This window comes from Sus scrofa, chromosome 10 (assembly GCF_000003025.6).
Source record: "Sus scrofa isolate TJ Tabasco breed Duroc chromosome 10, Sscrofa11.1, whole genome shotgun sequence".
Classification (NCBI taxonomy): Eukaryota; Metazoa; Chordata; class Mammalia; order Artiodactyla; family Suidae; genus Sus; species Sus scrofa.
The window spans coordinates 52,398,668-52,415,182 of record NC_010452.4 but is presented as its reverse complement, the minus strand read 5'-3'; the positions used below and the strand labels follow the sequence as shown (position 1 = coordinate 52,415,182).

The 16,515-nt window shown below is 46.1% G+C and overlaps 1 protein-coding gene across 6 annotated transcripts in view; it reads right to left on the bottom strand.

The window, feature by feature from the left end:
- Positions 6,255 to 16,515, bottom strand: part of PIP4K2A (phosphatidylinositol-5-phosphate 4-kinase type 2 alpha) — a 184,562-nt gene continuing 174,301 nt past the window's right edge. For 3 of the 6 annotated variants that reach the window (XM_013980257.2, NM_001195781.1, XM_013980256.2), the window contains 3 exon segments: positions 11,499 to 11,742; positions 10,066 to 10,169; positions 6,255 to 8,447 (listed from right to left, as the gene is read on the bottom strand). In XM_013980257.2, coding sequence (XP_013835711.1) covers positions 8,367 to 8,447; positions 10,066 to 10,169; positions 11,499 to 11,742 — 429 coding nt within the window. In that variant the 3' untranslated portion in view covers positions 6,255 to 8,366. 6 annotated transcript variants of the gene reach the window in all.

The following is a 16,515-nucleotide window of genomic DNA, read 5'->3' as shown; positions in this document are numbered from 1 at the left end:
AGCTGTGAAGAAGACAAGCCCAGGAGTTTCTACTGTGGCTCAGTGGTTAACAAAACCGATTAGCATCCGTGAGGACTCAGGTTCGATCCCTGGCCTCACTCAATGGGTTAACGATCCCGTGTTGCTGTGGCGTAGGCTGGCAGCTACACTCCAGTTCGACCCCTAGCCTGGGAACTTCCAGATGCTGAAGGTGTGGCCCTAAAAAGACCAAAAAAAAAAAAAAAAGACGGCACAGCCCAAACCAGATAAAGTTGTAGATGGCAATTTGACTCCACATGCACTAAATGGAAGGAAATTGACAGGAAACCTGAGAGTAGAGGCGATAGGATGCAGAGCAGAGAACTCCGGGGCCGCTTGGCTCTGTGACTGACGACCTCAGAGCTTACCAACCTGTCTGAGCCTGTCTTCTCAACTGCAGAAAGAAAAGATTAATCAAAACCATAGGTATAAGATTTAAATGAAAGTGAAGGAAAACGCTCCATAAACTATAAAGCACAGTGCGAACGCCTGAGTTAATATAAAGACTTTTGTCAAGATTAAGGTTTCATCACATTGATGCTATAAACACATTTATATAACATTAGTTAGACTAGCCAAGAAGACTGAAAGAAGACAAGAACAAATCTACACCGATGGTGTGTGTATCCTCTACCCACCTGGGAACAGAGGACATGAGCCCAGTCAGCAAATCCCACATGCCCCTGAGGCTGGCCCTCTAGAGCTGTCATCAGTACACACAATTCACTTGTATATTTTTAGCATTTTTACTGCTGCTTATTTTTGGTCAAAAGAGGCAATGCTCAGTTTATGGCATTTTATTTAATTAAAAATGGAATAAGCCCACGTAGGAAAAGTATTAAAGGAAAAAAAATGAATGGCTTCACACTTTAGAGACTCAGTGTTTGATGTCAGGGGCCTTGTGCTTGACAATGTGAGGATGCTCTGCTTTGTGTGCCTGGCAGTGTGTCTGCATTCACTGCAATAACGTGTTCTGTCTGTGATGAGTCACTTATTTTCAGAGACGTAGAAACACCTGCTGATTTTCAGGAAACCAACTCCACAGGGAAAAAAGTGTGGGGTGGGAGAAGGATGGGTTCCATTCTCAGAAGTTAAGTGGAAAACTCCCTTGTTTTGTGTGGTTAAACCCTGGTTTGGGGATGTATAACTTCATCCAAAGCAGGAAGAAGCTCCTTTTTGGAATTTTGGGGGAAACTATCTGAGGTCATTTAAGGCACTGAGTCCACAGGGTAATGAGCAACCACTCCCCACCAGGCACTAGGAAGTTTGCTTGGGGGGTAGGGGGTGGAAATGCTAGATAAACCCACAGTCCAGTCACATTCTCACATTACTTTTGGTGAAATTAAGTAAAAATAGCACATATTTCTTGCCACTGATCTCTTAACTGAGGGGTAATACCACCCGAGGCCAAAACCATTTTTAAAGTGTGTGTGAAGATATTAAAGTGGTTTCTTAAGAAAATAAACATATCACATATGTTGAAGAATTTAACACTTTTTTCATAGCACATACTGACCATATGACTTCAAGTTATGACCCTTTTATAAGTGGACTTCTCAGATAGTCAACTCCACTGGTAATTGTGATGTTAATATAATCACAGCAATTTACTAAAAAAAAATTCAAAAAGCAGTAGAGCTTTAATAAAAACCAAGGGCAATCATAAAATTGTAACAACTTTAGTAAAAGAATGACAACTCTCAGTGTCTCCAGATGGGAGGTGAAAGATCTCTGTAGATAATACAGCAATTGTAGCTGAAGTCCATGGTACTGCAGAAACTACTTTATGATACTAAAATGGGGCTCTCTTTCAGGGGTCAGTGAACTTTCTCTGAAAGGGGCTACCTAGTAAAGTGTTTTAGGCTTTGTGGGCTATCAGTCTTAGTCACAATTCTATACACTGCCACTATGGTTTAAAAGCAGCCATAGAAAATATGTAAATATGGGAGTTCCCACTGTGGCTCAGCAGTAACAAACCCAGCTAGTATCATAAGGATGCAGGTTTGATCCCTAGTCTCGCTCAGTGAGTTAAGGATCTGGCATTGCTCTGAGCTGTGGACTTTGTCTCAGGTACAGCTTGGATCCCTTGTTGCTATGGCATAGGCTGGCAGCTGTAGCTCCAATTAGTCCCCTAGCCTGGAAATTTCCATGTGCTGCTGAGTGTGACCCTAAAAGGAAAAAGAAAAATTATGTGAATGTGGCTTGGGTTCCATCTCCGGCCTGGGAACTTCCACAGGCTATGGGCATGGCTCAAAAAAGAAAAACGTGAATGAATGGGCATGGCTGTGTTTCAATAAAACTTTAGTTACAAAAAATCATATGGGTCTAGATTTGTGGTTGGCTGACCTCTGTTCTGATCAATAGGAAGCTGCCCTGTTCATATAGTACAAATACAGAGAAAGGGGGAGAGGTAGAAAGAAAGGGCGGAAAGCATATTACAAAAAGTATTTAAAATTAGTGATCAGAGTTCCCGTCATGGCTCAGTGGTCAACGAATCCGACTAGGAACCATAAGGTTTCGGGTTTGATCCCTGGCCTTGCTCAGTGGTAGAGGATCTGGTGTTGCCGTGAGCTGTGGTGTAGGTTGCAGATGCAGCTCAGATCCCACGTTGCTGTGGCTCTGGCGTATGCTGGTGGCTACAGCTCTGATTAGACCCCTAGCCAGGGAATCTCCATATGCCGCCAGTGCAGCCCTAGAAAAAGACAAACAAAAAAATTAGTGATCAGGTAAGCATTGAGGTCCTGCTGTGTAGCACCGGGGTAGAACATTGATGGAAGATACTATAAGAAAGGAAATGTATATATATGTATGACTGGGTCACTTTGTTGTACAGCAGGAATTGGCACAACATAAATCAACTATACTTTAATTAAAATAAAATTAGTGATCAGTTCACTGGGAGGGTTTAACTACTTAAAGACAGTTTTTTCCAAACCAAGCCACTCATCAGAAGCACCTGGGAAAAACCTAACAGATTTTCAGAGTTCCCTAGTAGGCTAGTGGTTAAGGACTTGGCATTGTCATTTCCCTGGCTTGAGTTACTGCTGTGGCTCAGGTTTGATCCCTGGCTCAGGAACTTAACGCATGCAGCAGACACAGCCAAAAAAATTATACATTTTCAAGGTCCACCTCCAGAGACTGCAGTTTAGTAGGTCTAGAGAGATATTTTTCTACTCCCCTGTGAGACCTTGTGATTTATTTCATTTATTTTTTGGTCATACCCACACGTTTATAGACGTTCCGGGCCAGGATTGAGTCCAAGCTGCAGCTGCGGCCTACACCACAGCTGCGGCAATGCCAGATCCTTAACCCACTGTGCTGGACCAAGGATCCAATCCTTGCTTCAGCAGCAACCCAAGACAAGACAGATCCTTAACCTGCTGGGCCACAGCGGGAACTCTGACCTTTTGATTTAAAAAGTCAAGTGAGGAGTTCCCGTTGTGGCGCAGTGGTTAATGAATCCGACTAGGAACCAGGAGGTTGCGGGTTCGGTCCCTGCCCTTGCTCAGTGGGTTGGGGATCCGGCGTTGCCGTGAGCTGTGGTGTAGGTTGCAGACGCGGCTCAGATCCCGTGTTGCTGTGGCTCTGGCGTAGGCCGGTGGCTACAGCTCTGATTGGACCCCTAGCCTGGGAACCTCCATATGCCGCTGGAGCGGCCCAAGAAATAGCAAAAAGACAAAATAAATAAATAAATAAATAAAATAAAAAGTCAAGTGATAGCAATAAAATGCTGTTGGACTAAGAAAATGATAGGAAAATGGAGTAATAGAGATGGACTCTCATAAATTGACTTGTGTGGAACATTTGCTATAAAATCTAGGAGGGTGTGTGCAGGCAAGCTCTTCTGATGCCGTTGAAGGAATTGGTGAAAGAGCTTTGACAGAGGAAGGGCGGCGGCGAGGTCTGGAGTCCCAGGGGGCACGAGGTCCATCGCTCATGCATTCAACCTTCAACCTCCAGTTGCCACAGAGCCACCCTGGCTTTGCCACGAACTATCGTGTGAGCTCAGACAGTCCCTCGGCTTCTCTGGGCCAAGGTTTCCTCCTCTGGGACACCTCTCCCAGCAGCAAGTGCAGGATTCCATACCACTCGTATCGCAGTGGATTCCGAGAAGTCCCAGCCTTTTCTCCCTCTCTTATGAAGTTAAACTAAACATAAGTGTGTAAGAGTGAGAAAAAGACTGGGGCGTGTTAAAGCCCCTTTGGTGGGATTTCACAGAATCGCAAAAACAGGACTAAACTTCCAAAGGACATTTGGTTTAGATGATGGGTTTCCTTTTATGAAGGAACTTTTACTAATCACTCTGGGGAACTTGTCAGCTCTACTTTTCCAGACGCTTACTGGTCTCCTGGGCCACCTTCCCAATAGCATTTCTCCCTTGCGCTGATACCAGGAGCCACTAGCCTGTGTGTGGGGAGAGGCTGAAGGCAGGTGGCCAGGCCGAGCTCCTGTGCGCAGGAACCCAGAGGCACGGCAGGCCTCTGCCCTTTACAGGATAACTTTTACTTTTAACATAGCAGTAACATGACTGGAGCTTAGTAAAATGCTATTTAAGATGGGGAGAGAGGGAGTTCCCATCATGATTCAGCAGTTAATGAACCAGACTAGCATCTCTGAGGACACAGGTTTGATCCCTGGCCTCACTCAGTGGGTTAAGGATCCAGTGTGGCTGTGAGCTGTGGTGTAGGTCGCAGACACGGCTTGGATCCTGTGTTGCTGTGGCCCTGGCGTAGGTGAGTGGCTACAGCTCCTATGGGACCCATAGCCTGGGAACCTCCATATGCCATGGTTGCAGCTCTAAAAAAAAAAAAAAAAGATGGAGAGAGGGGAGTGATGGGGCTTGATTTTAAGAGCTGGAGGAGGCTGTACTGTGTAGGACATACACTATGATTACTGCTTTTATGCTAATTTAAAAATTCCTGGAAAGGCAGTGGTGCCGGGGCCTCAAGTCCGGATGCTAAGAACTCCGGAGCTTAAACCTCTCAGTCTCACATTCTTTCCACTCCCCTACTTCACTTTAGTGTATTATATATATTACCACTTCATTATTATATACAAATTCTTAATCTCTTGCATTTCACCCTTAACCACTATTTCCAAAAGTGCTGCATTAAAGTTTAATACCTCAGACCACCTTTTGTCCTTCTGTGAATCAGCAATAACCAGTTTTCTGCGACTAATGTGAATTCAACCCACGAAATTAAATAACCGAAATGAAAATAAATGTCTGTGTTCCAACTGACTACAGAGAAAATGGCACTTAAGCTCTCTGCTGACCACAGTCAGCTGTGCTGTAATGTAACATACATGTTGCTAAAAATCTGTGCTGTGCAAACTCGCCCAGTAAAAACCACAGAGCCCATGGGAATAATGGGGTACAACTCCTCAAAGCATCAGTGGTGATACACTGAAAAAAAAAAAAGGAACCTATTAATACAAACAGTAGCACAGTTTTAAACATGCTAAGTGGTCAGGAAATACATAAATGTCGCAATAAATGTGGCGCATTACCTTGAAAAGACCTGGAGGATGCCTGTGGTCATAGGTAGTGGGTGTTGGAAGGGCTGCAGCTCTTGGGTTATTGAAGGTAAAGGGAGGAGGGTGACGTGAGGTCAGAGGCAAAGTCACGGCTCCAGATACGGGCAGTGTGCCCCCCGTGTGTTGAGCCGAGGTCAGTGTTTGAAGGATGTGTCAGGCACAGGTCAGCTGGGGCAGTTTCTGTGCTCATCAAATGTTCCTTGAGGACCAGCGGTGCATGCGGCCAAAGTGAAAAGTGCCTCAGGCTCAAATTATTCTCTCCCATATCGATCACATTAAGAATAACTGCATGTTCAAAACAAGCGCTGCAGCTGGAACTGGGTTTGCTCATCTGGCACCAAGGACAGTGGAACACTATGAAAAGCCTTCTAGCCACCAATGGTGTCCCAATAATGTTTCAAAACATACTGACAACTACAACTTGATTGGGAAAGGTAAAAAATAAAACTCTAACTTTAGAGGATATTCATTGAAGAGACTTCTCTATCCATCTTGCAGTGAGTCACTTTTGTCATGGAAGTTTCTATTATTATTTATTAGCAGTTCACAGGTTGAAGGCAAAGCTCTAGTTCCTGAAAAGTCTCAATTTTACTTTTACTTCTTCAGGGATCATCTAAAGATACTCCTAGTGCTGCGTATTTAAAATCTGTTAGCAACAGAGAGAAACACAATTGAGAGAGAGGCACGAAGGCTGCACCTTGTGAGTCATCAAAGTGCTTTATTTCGTAAAGCCTGGCTCATGACTGGAGTGTACTGTTAGCACTAGGAAATACAAGGCAAACGTCCTCACTCTGTCCCAGGAGTTGACCAACAGAAATGGAAGACAGAGACTGTTACAGACAAAAATAAAGCATTTTGTAAACTTCTAAAAGCATACACAGTTTGGCCACAAAGGAAACAGTTACTCAAATAATGTACGGGTACCTTCTCTTTACTTCAGGGTCTCACTTCTGTAATCGTGGATCAAAGAAACCACAGCAGAACTTCAGAACACTGAGAGGGACTTGATGCCAGAATGAATTACGGGCGGGGGTATTAAATCACCATCTCCATTCATTTAAACACACAAAAAACAGATTTGGACAACAGGTCACAGTGCCGTTGACATCATCTGTTGAGGATAACAACTATGAGAAGTCCGCAGATGAGCAGAATGGCCTTGCTGCTGGCTTCCCAGGATTCCAACTTGCTGTCACCTTGTGTGTTCGAGAGTCAACCCACATACACGGGGTGCAGTCACAGATCTGGTAAGCCCTGAAGTCAAGTCACTGGAAGAGGCAGTATGGCAGGGGGTATTTGCTGAGTTGTAAGTAATTATTGAAGAGTGGGATTTTTTTTTTTTTTCTTTTCTGAACCTGCCTACAAAAATCATCTCACGTTTTAAACAGAGAATTTCAAAGGCACAGCTTTAGCACAGTGTATAAATTGATAACCTATTCTAAGCAAATCTAGTATTCACTTGACGCCTTTCAGAAAATGCCGGAAGTTGGTAAATACATGATCAGTGTTGGAAATTTATAACTTGATTAGACACAGCACAGTTTAGGGCAATGAACATACATAACCAGATCTGGGTTAAACATTTTCTTAAAAAAAAATCACTAGGTTAATAAATGTATATCTGGAGGAAACAAATCAAACCTTTTCCTTTTCCTGTAAAAGACTGCCTACCAGGTACTTTGAATAAAACATTCACCCCAAAATGTGACTGCAGGATACATTTCAAAATAGGACAAACATTTCACCTACACTGTCAAGTGACTTTACATGTAAACTTCAAAAATCACATGCTGTACATTAAATTTTTAGATTCAAAAAATCCCTGTTTTCCTAATAATGTAAACAGTAATATTGAGGGTTTCAATTAAAGGGATAATTCATAACAAAATACTATGGTTTAACAGGAGAATTGAGAGTTCTAAATGCTTTGCTTGCCTTCCCACTCTGGGAGATGCAGATACCATTGCCCAAAACGATGCACTTTTAAGGAAAGCTTTATTTTATTTTGTAGCATTAATTCCTATATTGCAACATAAGAGTGTATCAGTGAAGAAGCTCCAGGCAAGAAAAGAGAAGCAGTTTTCCTGGACATATTTACTGAGGTGAAAATGTACAGAGAGAGTCACCAGGGGCATCAGCTTCCTGCCGAAGGAGGGGTGTGTGTCCCTGGACACTGGGAATGCCGACACCTGAACCAGGACGCACGGGGGATGCCAGCCTCCTCCGCCCGGGGCCGGGGTATGACTGTTAAGAAGGAGTGTCAGCGTGCGTAGTAGAGTGTGACATTTGCGGTAAGTTTTTTCCCCTCTTTTAATCACCATCATTATTATTATCTTCATTATTATTATCTTCATTATTATTACGAATACTGTCTCACATCTTTCAACTCCAAAAAATAAACTGATCCACAGTTTCTCGTGTGGTGCCGACCTGGTCGGTCTGACATGCGCAGCCTTCTCCCCGCCCCCTGCAGGTGCCAACTCACTCACTCACTCACTCATTCGTCGACAGCTGCAGTCAGAGGGTTGTTGCCCCCAACACACTCTGACCAAAGCTGGTCGGTTTTCACTGATCAATGTTTAAGATGCACACACGCACACACACAAACGCGCGCGCACACGTCAGAAATAGCTAGAATGATGCTGGGAAATATCAGGTAGCTGTTAAAGCGAGTAGCCCCCAAATCAGTCGTCTTGGCCTGAAGGTGTAAACGAGGAGGTGTGCTTCACTGAGTTTGGTTTTCATTTTTCCTGCGCTGAAGCCACCTCTGTCCTTCCCATGCTCACATCTGTCTGTGGCCGTGCAGGATGTTACGTCAAGATGTGGCCAATAAAGTCCAAAAAGCGCTTCGAATACTGTTCTGGGTTCACGGTGGAGATCTCTGCGCCAGCCTGGGGATGTGAGGGCAAAGGAGGAGTGACAGGATTACTACTCGGGACCCAGGCAGCTTCCACTGCAGCGGAATGAGAAGCCAGTCACTTTCCAACCTCTGCAGCCTATACTCTTAAAACAGCTGAAAATGTTTGGATATTGCGTCTGAATAACCAAGGCTCTTAGGAATCTGTGTGTGAAAATGAGGCAGAGTCGTAGGAACAACAGAAGCTATCACCACAGCACTGTGACTGCTGCCACTAAAAAAAAAAAGAAAAAAAAAAGAAAAAAAATCCAACCAACCACCTCTGGAATGCTCCCATCAGACGTGGGACCTGTGTGGCCTATGTTCAGAAGCCACGGGGAGAATACTTTTGTTTCTCAAGAAAGCAAATTGGAGATACCTTGAGAATGACACAAAGAGCAACATTTGCCCGCAGGGAAACTCTAATAAGGATGCAAGGGCTGTGTTGTTTTTTAGGACTGAGGTTAGTGGCTGGGTGCTCAAAATGAGGGGTGACAGCGGTAGCAAGCAGGCTCCGTGTCAGCTGCTGGGGCTCTTTCAGGCACTGTGACCAGATGAGACACTGCTGTGACTGCATCTCCCTCAGAGGGGCAGGGCTGGTCCCCACTGCGGTCAGTGGGCCGGGTGAGGTCCAGGCTCTGCACACAGCACAACCCCATACACAACTGACAGTGTTTCTGAAATAGTTCTGTGGCAAATGGGGGGTGATATTAGGCTAGTTCCAAAGCTGGGATGACAGCCTATTCGATTTTACACTAGAGAAAAAGAGCCTTTAATAGAGGCTGACGTTCTGGTGTATCTTGGCTCCACACTGAGGGGAGCACGTCTCTCCTTCCAGTGTGAATGAGCCAGGGCACAAGATCATCCCTATGGGATGGGCTCTGTGGCCAGAATGGATCCCTACCATACAAGCATGGTGGAGACTCGTAACTTGTGAAGTTCAACGAGGCAGGTGGACCTCACTGGTAGGGCGGGGAGTGGGACAGAGCAGGGGCCCAGCTGGTCCTGGAGAACAACCCTCTCTCTCCACCACTGCCTAGTGACGGGATCCTGGTGAGTTACCCCATCAGCTCCCTTCCTCAGCTTCCTCATCCAGAAAGCAGGAGCACGCTAGTTATCCCTCACAGGCTTGGCCTGGGAATCCCACAAGTTCCCACAGGCCTGGAACAGAATTCTAAGCAAGCACAAGAAAAGTGAGGGATTTGTATTATGAAACTGTAATCTTACAAAAAACTTCTCTAATAGATGAAAATACAGTCCACTGTGCAGAAATAGAATATTGCGTACCCTGGAAGTGTCTGAAGCAGAGAACAGCGCTTCAGGTCTGAACATTTCATAGTAAAACACTTAGCTGTCATCATTCAGTCCTTTTGTCTGAAACATTTTTCTAACAAAACGAATTTGTATAATGTGCTCTCATGATGCATGATGCCTAAAAAGAAGAGCTGAGACTTGCCAAAAGCCCGGCTCTGACTCTGGCATCAGAATGTGACCCCTGCCGGGAACAAGGATGGAGGGACTGTGGGCAGCGCAGTGGGAAGGAGTGGACCCGAGCTGATCCCTGCAGGACAGGAAGCAGGGAGCAGAGAGGGAAACAAGACTGGGATACTTACACCGTGTTTAACAGTTTTTGCAGCGTGGGCAGCTTTCTTTTTTGCATCGTAATGAGTCAGAATGTCAATAATTGCCATAAAGTACACCTCTTTCCTAGGCGAGTCTGTAAAGGGATGAGAGCAGTGATTGTAGGACAGGTGACAACCCTGGAGAGGCTTGAGCTTCTGATGGGGCTGGGAGTCCAACTGGAAGGGATTGAAGGGATCCAAAAACAAAGGCAGCAGAGGCCTTTAAAAAGTCTTGCGTGTGCCTGTGAAACAGCTTATTTAGCTTTTTGTCCCCAGTTCTCTCTCAGTTTAAGAAGTAAAAGGAGGATATAACCCCAGAATATAGCAGAGGAGGTCCAACAGTAAGACTGAGTATTTTTCCTTTTTTCTTAACCTGCATATTCTTTAATAATTGTGTATTGCTTTGGTGTAAAGGAAAATGCTATTTTAAAAAATACTCTCTAAAACAAGTAGAAGTAATTACATTCCCTAATTTTTTTCTACCATTACATACAACAGTTCCTAATTCTCATTGGATCTAGTATCAAAATTGGATAAAGGCATATATCATCTACAATATCTTCTACTATTTCCACGAATAGGATGCTGCTTCAATTATGAACAATAAGAAAAAGTACGTTTGACTATATCTAACTTTCCGTGTCCAAGAGACAATTTTGGTGAGCAAAATAAAAAATGCAACTACACAACGCAAACTTACCTGGCTGCTATGCCATGAGATATTTTCTAAACAATGATGAACCACAGTTTTTATTAATCAGAGGCATGCTTTCATCTCTAAATTATTTTGGTGGTTTCCTGTGCAAGTAGCTCAGGTAGCATGTAGTATGCCTACAGATATCCCATCACCCAGATTTTGACAGATCTCACTTTAGAGAAGAGGGCCACAGACCCACCCCTTAATGGGGGAGAAGAGCAGAGGACATCAGAGCTTCTCCTCTGGCTCCCGGGGCCAGCATCAGCACTTCTGAGAAGGAAGTGGCTGGTGGCAATGCGATGCCTGGTGTGCGTGACGCGTCCATGGGAGGTTTGGAGTGGACCGCGTATGTACCTAGCTCAGGACAGACTTGAGACACTTGAGAGCCGCAGGAAAGAGAGACAGCTAAGAGAAAAGCTATTTGAAGACCTTCGTCACATATGGTACGGATATTCACACAGCATGTGCATGTGCGCTGTACGTATGCAACACACTCCGTTCTGTTCCCTCAACGTCACATAATTCAAGGACCTGTCACGTGACACTTCAGAACCAGACATGACAGTTACCTTTAACATACTCTTGTCCTGAAATCCATTAGGGGGACTCTGGAGAATGGTTCGTATAGGGCAGCATGCTTTTAACTGGGGTATTGATTCCTGGTAGATAACAATGCAAAAAAACCCAGACCAATGGTAGAAAAAGCGTTGATAGTAACCCCGCTTACTTTCATGGCATTTAATTCCATAAACATCAATGTTTGGATCAAACTCGCCCGGAGCCAAGGGCGGGGAGCTGTTGAGCGTGTTTCCGGGACTGTCGGGAGGGGTTCCGACGGGGTGGGTGCCTTCGCTTTCCCCCTCCTCCTCCCCGTCGTTCTCTTCACACTCCACTTCTTCCTGCTCAGCTCTTTCCACATCGTGGATTCCTACCAGGAGGCTGTAGTCCATGAGCTTCAACTGCGCCAGAAACTGGAGGGTGGGAGGCGACATGGTCAGTTATGCCTTCAATCAACCCAGATTCCAAGAAAGCCAGCTCAGAAAAAGCACGCATGGGGCGAGGCTGTGAGCGAAGGGGCAGCAGGAGCGAGAAGACAGTTTCCCCAGGAGCAGCCAGGAGCCTCCCTTAGGACGCTCTCATGGTCCCAGGCAGTTCCTCTGGCCCCAACTGCAGCCTCACGCTGTGAGCTGGCTCAGAGCTGGGATGATTTTCCCTGAAATGCAAAGCTGGATGCTGAGAGGCTGCACTGATCACATCAAGGTTGACTGCACCAGAGAGCAGATGCAGGACTGACGAGGAGGAGACACAGAGAAGAGTCCACACTGGCTAATGGGGAAAGCAGGGAGCTTCCAGGGGAGTCTCCCAGGACGGCTGGGGAGAGCACTTTGAAATGCAGCACACTCCCCGGAGGAGATTATCATGCCGTCCATCCGTCACAAGAAGTAAAAGACCAATGTCCCAATCAACCAGCAAATGCCCCTGTCACTGCTCTGGTGAACAAGGCTATCCTTCAGTCCCCTTCGGGTTTCCTTCCCATGGAGATGCTGAAGCCGGCTCACCCTCCAAGAGGCAGCACAGGCCATGATGCCCTTTCTCCCTCCTGCTCCAGCCCTGCCTAGGAGGTAACGTGCGGCACGACCCAGCTCTGTGCACTTGGCTACTCTTGTTGGCCGAGTTCCTTTTTGACTTTCCTTGTCATGCTTTTTATTTCTTCTTTTTTAGTAGATGCACCAGATCTGAAGCACAGTATTCTAATAGATCAGTTAAATGTGGTATTTGGTGTTAGGGCAAAGCGAGATAGCCCATCTGCCAGCTGAAGCCAAAAGGCTCTGGAACCCTCAGCCGGCGGTGCACAGGGCCCATGTCACCTCTGCCCCTGGGCTCTGGGTCTGAGAGGGCACATGATCCTGACTTTCAGAGGCCTCGGGCCCCCTTGCTCAGTGATGCAGAGAAGCTGATGGGCCTTGGGGGCTACTCTGACAGAATTTAGGAAGTAAACTTCCTTACATAAGGGTAACAAATGAAATGATAGGTCTTGAAGTGCTGGCTGCAAATGAAATCAATTTGCAGAGACCTGCAGAGCCAGTTCTTTCTCCCAGCTCTGTCTCTGAGCTGAAAGAGAAGCTGTGCTCCCTGAAAGTCGGGGAGGAGAGGACGGCAAGGTCCAGCTGTTTTCCAGCGCCTTCAGCCTCGCCTGCCGAGACTCCTGCCTGCTCACCCCCCTTCCTTAGCTTGTCTTTCTACCGAGAATCCCCTGGGGCCAGGCTTAATCTTCCCCATTTGTTCTGAGCTCAGAAACCAGAAATCCAACAAGTCTTTATGTTTAGATATTTAAGCAAGGTAGGAAAAAGCTAATACTAAAAGTAGATAGAAGCAAATCCTTTGTCAAAAACGAGTGCCGCAGAGCAGCCAACATACATGAAAAGATGCTCAACATCACGCATCAGGAAAATGCAAACAGGGAAATGCAAATCAAAACCACAATGAGATGCTACCTCAGGCCCATGAGAGTCGCTCTTAGCCAGAGCACAAATAAGTATTGGCGAGGATGTGGAGAGAAGGCGGGCAACCCTCATACGCAGTTGGTGGGAACGTAAACTGTCCTATTCTATGGAAATGCTGTGGAGGGAGCTCAGAAAATTAGAAACAGAACTACCATATGATCCAGCAATCCTGCTTCTGGGTATATGGCCAAAGGAAATGAAACTATCTTGAAGAGAGATCTGCATCTCCCATGTTCACTGCAGTATTACAACACCTGAGATGTGAAAACAACCCGTGTCTGTCTATGAATGAATGGATAACAAAGGTATGTGTGTGGACAACACACACAGTGGAACATTAAGCTTTAAAGAAAAGGAAATTCTTTTGCAGCAACACGGATGGAACTAGAGACTCTCATACTAAGTGACATAAAAAAGAGAAAGACAAGTTTCATATGATATCACTTATATCTGGAATCTAATATTTGGAACAAAAGAACATTTCCACAGAAAAGAAAATCATGGACTTGGAGAATAGACTTGTGGTTGCTGAGGGGGAGGGAGTGGGATGGATGGGGAGCTTGGGGTTAACAGATGCACTCTTGCCTTTGGAATGGATTAGCAGTGAGATCCTGCTGTGTAGCACTGGGAACTGTGTCTAGTCATTTATGATGGAGCATGATAATGAGAGAAAAAAGAATGTATACATGTATTTGTAACTGGGTCACCATGCTGTACAGTAGGAAAAAAATAATGTATTGAGGAAATAATAAATAAAAATGTATTTCAAAAAAATAAAGGAAATTCTGACATATGGTACACCATGGATGGACCTGGAGGGCATTATGCTAAGTGAAATAAGCCAGTCACAGAAGGATAAACACTTCATCGTATCAGATGTGGAACCTTAAAACAAGAAAATAAAGTCAAACTCATAGAAACAGAGGACAGAAAGTGGTTGCCAGGAGCTGGAGGGTGGAGGAAACGAGGGGCTTGGTAAGAAGGTACAAATTTTCAGCTCTAAGATAAAGTCTGAGGGTCTCATGTGTAATATGGTGGCCACCGTTGCTAACACTGCCTTGTTTAATGAAATCAGCTCCCCGGATGGCTGCCTGGCTCTGAGTTGGTAAAGGAGTCGAGCATTTTCTGGTGTTACTCTCGAGATGGGAGATGGGGAAGGCCAACCACTGCTGGTTCTGTGATGATTTAATGGGGCCGTTTGGGGGAAGCCATGGGAAGCAGCAGAGGCATCCTCTCTTGGGGGCTCAAAAAACTGATTTTATGGCTGGGGAATCCGCCCTCTGCTTTGCTTGTTTAATAGAGTACATAACACCTTAATTTTTTCCAGCTTTACTGATGTATAAATGACAGACACAATTAGACGTGTACAATGTGCTGATTTGATTTCTCGTGAAAGGATTCCCCCCATTGAGTTATTTAACATGTCCATCATCTCAAATATTTGTGTGTGCGTGCGTGTGTGTGCACACGTGCAGGGCGACAAGGCAAAAGCCTCTCTCTCTCCCCGTCCCTGCTTCCTCTGTGCCCTTGGAAGGTCCCTGGGACTGGATGCTGCCTAAACTTCCACTTCCAGTCCTCTGGAAAGGGGAGAATTTGATCTCATTACTCCCTGCTTAAGACTTTTCAGCGGGGTCCCATTTCTCACAGGGTAGAAACAGACTGACATGGCCTGTGGGACTTGGATGGTTTGGCCCCATCACCTCTTGGGCCATCTCCAACCCTGCTGGCCAGCCTCTGGCCCTCTCACTGTGCCCATTCACCTCCTACTTGACCTTCAGGTCTCAGTTGTAGGGCACTTGCTCAGAGAAGACTTTCCCAGTTCCTGCCTGATTGCACATGTTCCTCTAAGGATACCTGGCTTAGCCGCACACTCATTTTTTTTTTTTTGGCAGTGCCTGCGACCTGTGGAAGTTCCCAGGCCTGGGATTGAACCCGTGCCACAGCTGTCATCAGAGCCACAGCAGTGGCAATGCTGGGTCCTTAACCTGCCGAGCCACCAGGGAACTCCTACACACTGATTAGGTTATTTGAGTAATTTCTATCTTCCTCAAACACCGCAGCCTGACACGGGCAGAGGCTCTGGCTGTGCATCATGATTAATCAAATCCATCTCACCTGGCTTCATTAGTCCAGGTCCTTTTATGACTCAGATGTCCTCCAAGGGGCATGAAGCCTAAACAATAAAAGCTACCTGCCTAGGTGTTTTCTAGGAACTTAGAGTCAGCTGCATCTAGTTGAAGCTGAGCTGATTAAGGCTGGATAGGACCACCGACCCTCCAACTAGGCATTCGTGGGTGTCCTTTTGGCCTCGCAGAGGATGGAAAATTCTACCCTCAGATCTGGCAGAGGCCAGCAGTCTACTTTCACCTGTGCCGGAGGACGATTCCTGCACCTTTTGCCAATCGCCTTTTTCCACGCTCCCCCCTCCGCCCTGTTGCGCCTCACTCTGCCCTGCTGCTTTCTTTGTTATCCCATGAGCACTCCAGCCCCCTTGCCTGGGGGAGGCGGGGCTGAGGTTTGGTTCTCACCCTCTCTTTGTTTGGCCGCATCGCCAGTGCGCCTTCTCTGCTGCTGAACCTCGGCCACGTCGCTGCTAGAGCTCAGCTTGCTGCACATTGTCGGGCAGAAGGAACCTGGTTTGGTGACACCCTCACTGACTCGTGACTCCCAGGTAAGCGATGTAGCTACGTGTTCCTTATTGAAGGAGTGGGCTACCTACTGCTTCTTCCCCAGCCCACTGACCTCTAATTTGCCCCAACCCCTTCTTCTAATAACCACCCAAACTGAATAAAAACTAAAACTGAACCAGAAAACCTTCTTTTGAGCACCCACTGGAAGCAAAACGAGACCATTTACGTTAGAGCTTTTGCTTTGCGGAGCAGAATCTCTAACACGTACGCCTACCATTTCTTCCTTCAAAGGGGTGGTGTACAAATACTCTCAAGTGTGCCGTCTGTGCAAGAGTACAAAAGGGGCTGCCTGTATTAACTTGCCAAAGGTCAGGCAGGGAGGGGTGACAACCAGAGCTGCCCTGCTACATGAGGCAGGGTGGGTCTTCAGGCTCAAGTCTTCCCCTGGCACCTGGGCTGCGCACAAGGTCGGCCAGGCCCCGAGCTCTTTCCTGGGTCTTTGATCTGTGGTCAGACCACCGCTTGGGCTCCTCTCCCAGTAAAGAAACACTTGTAGTCAGTAAATCAAAGTGACTAGCTTCCAGCATCACCCACTAATCCATCAGTGATG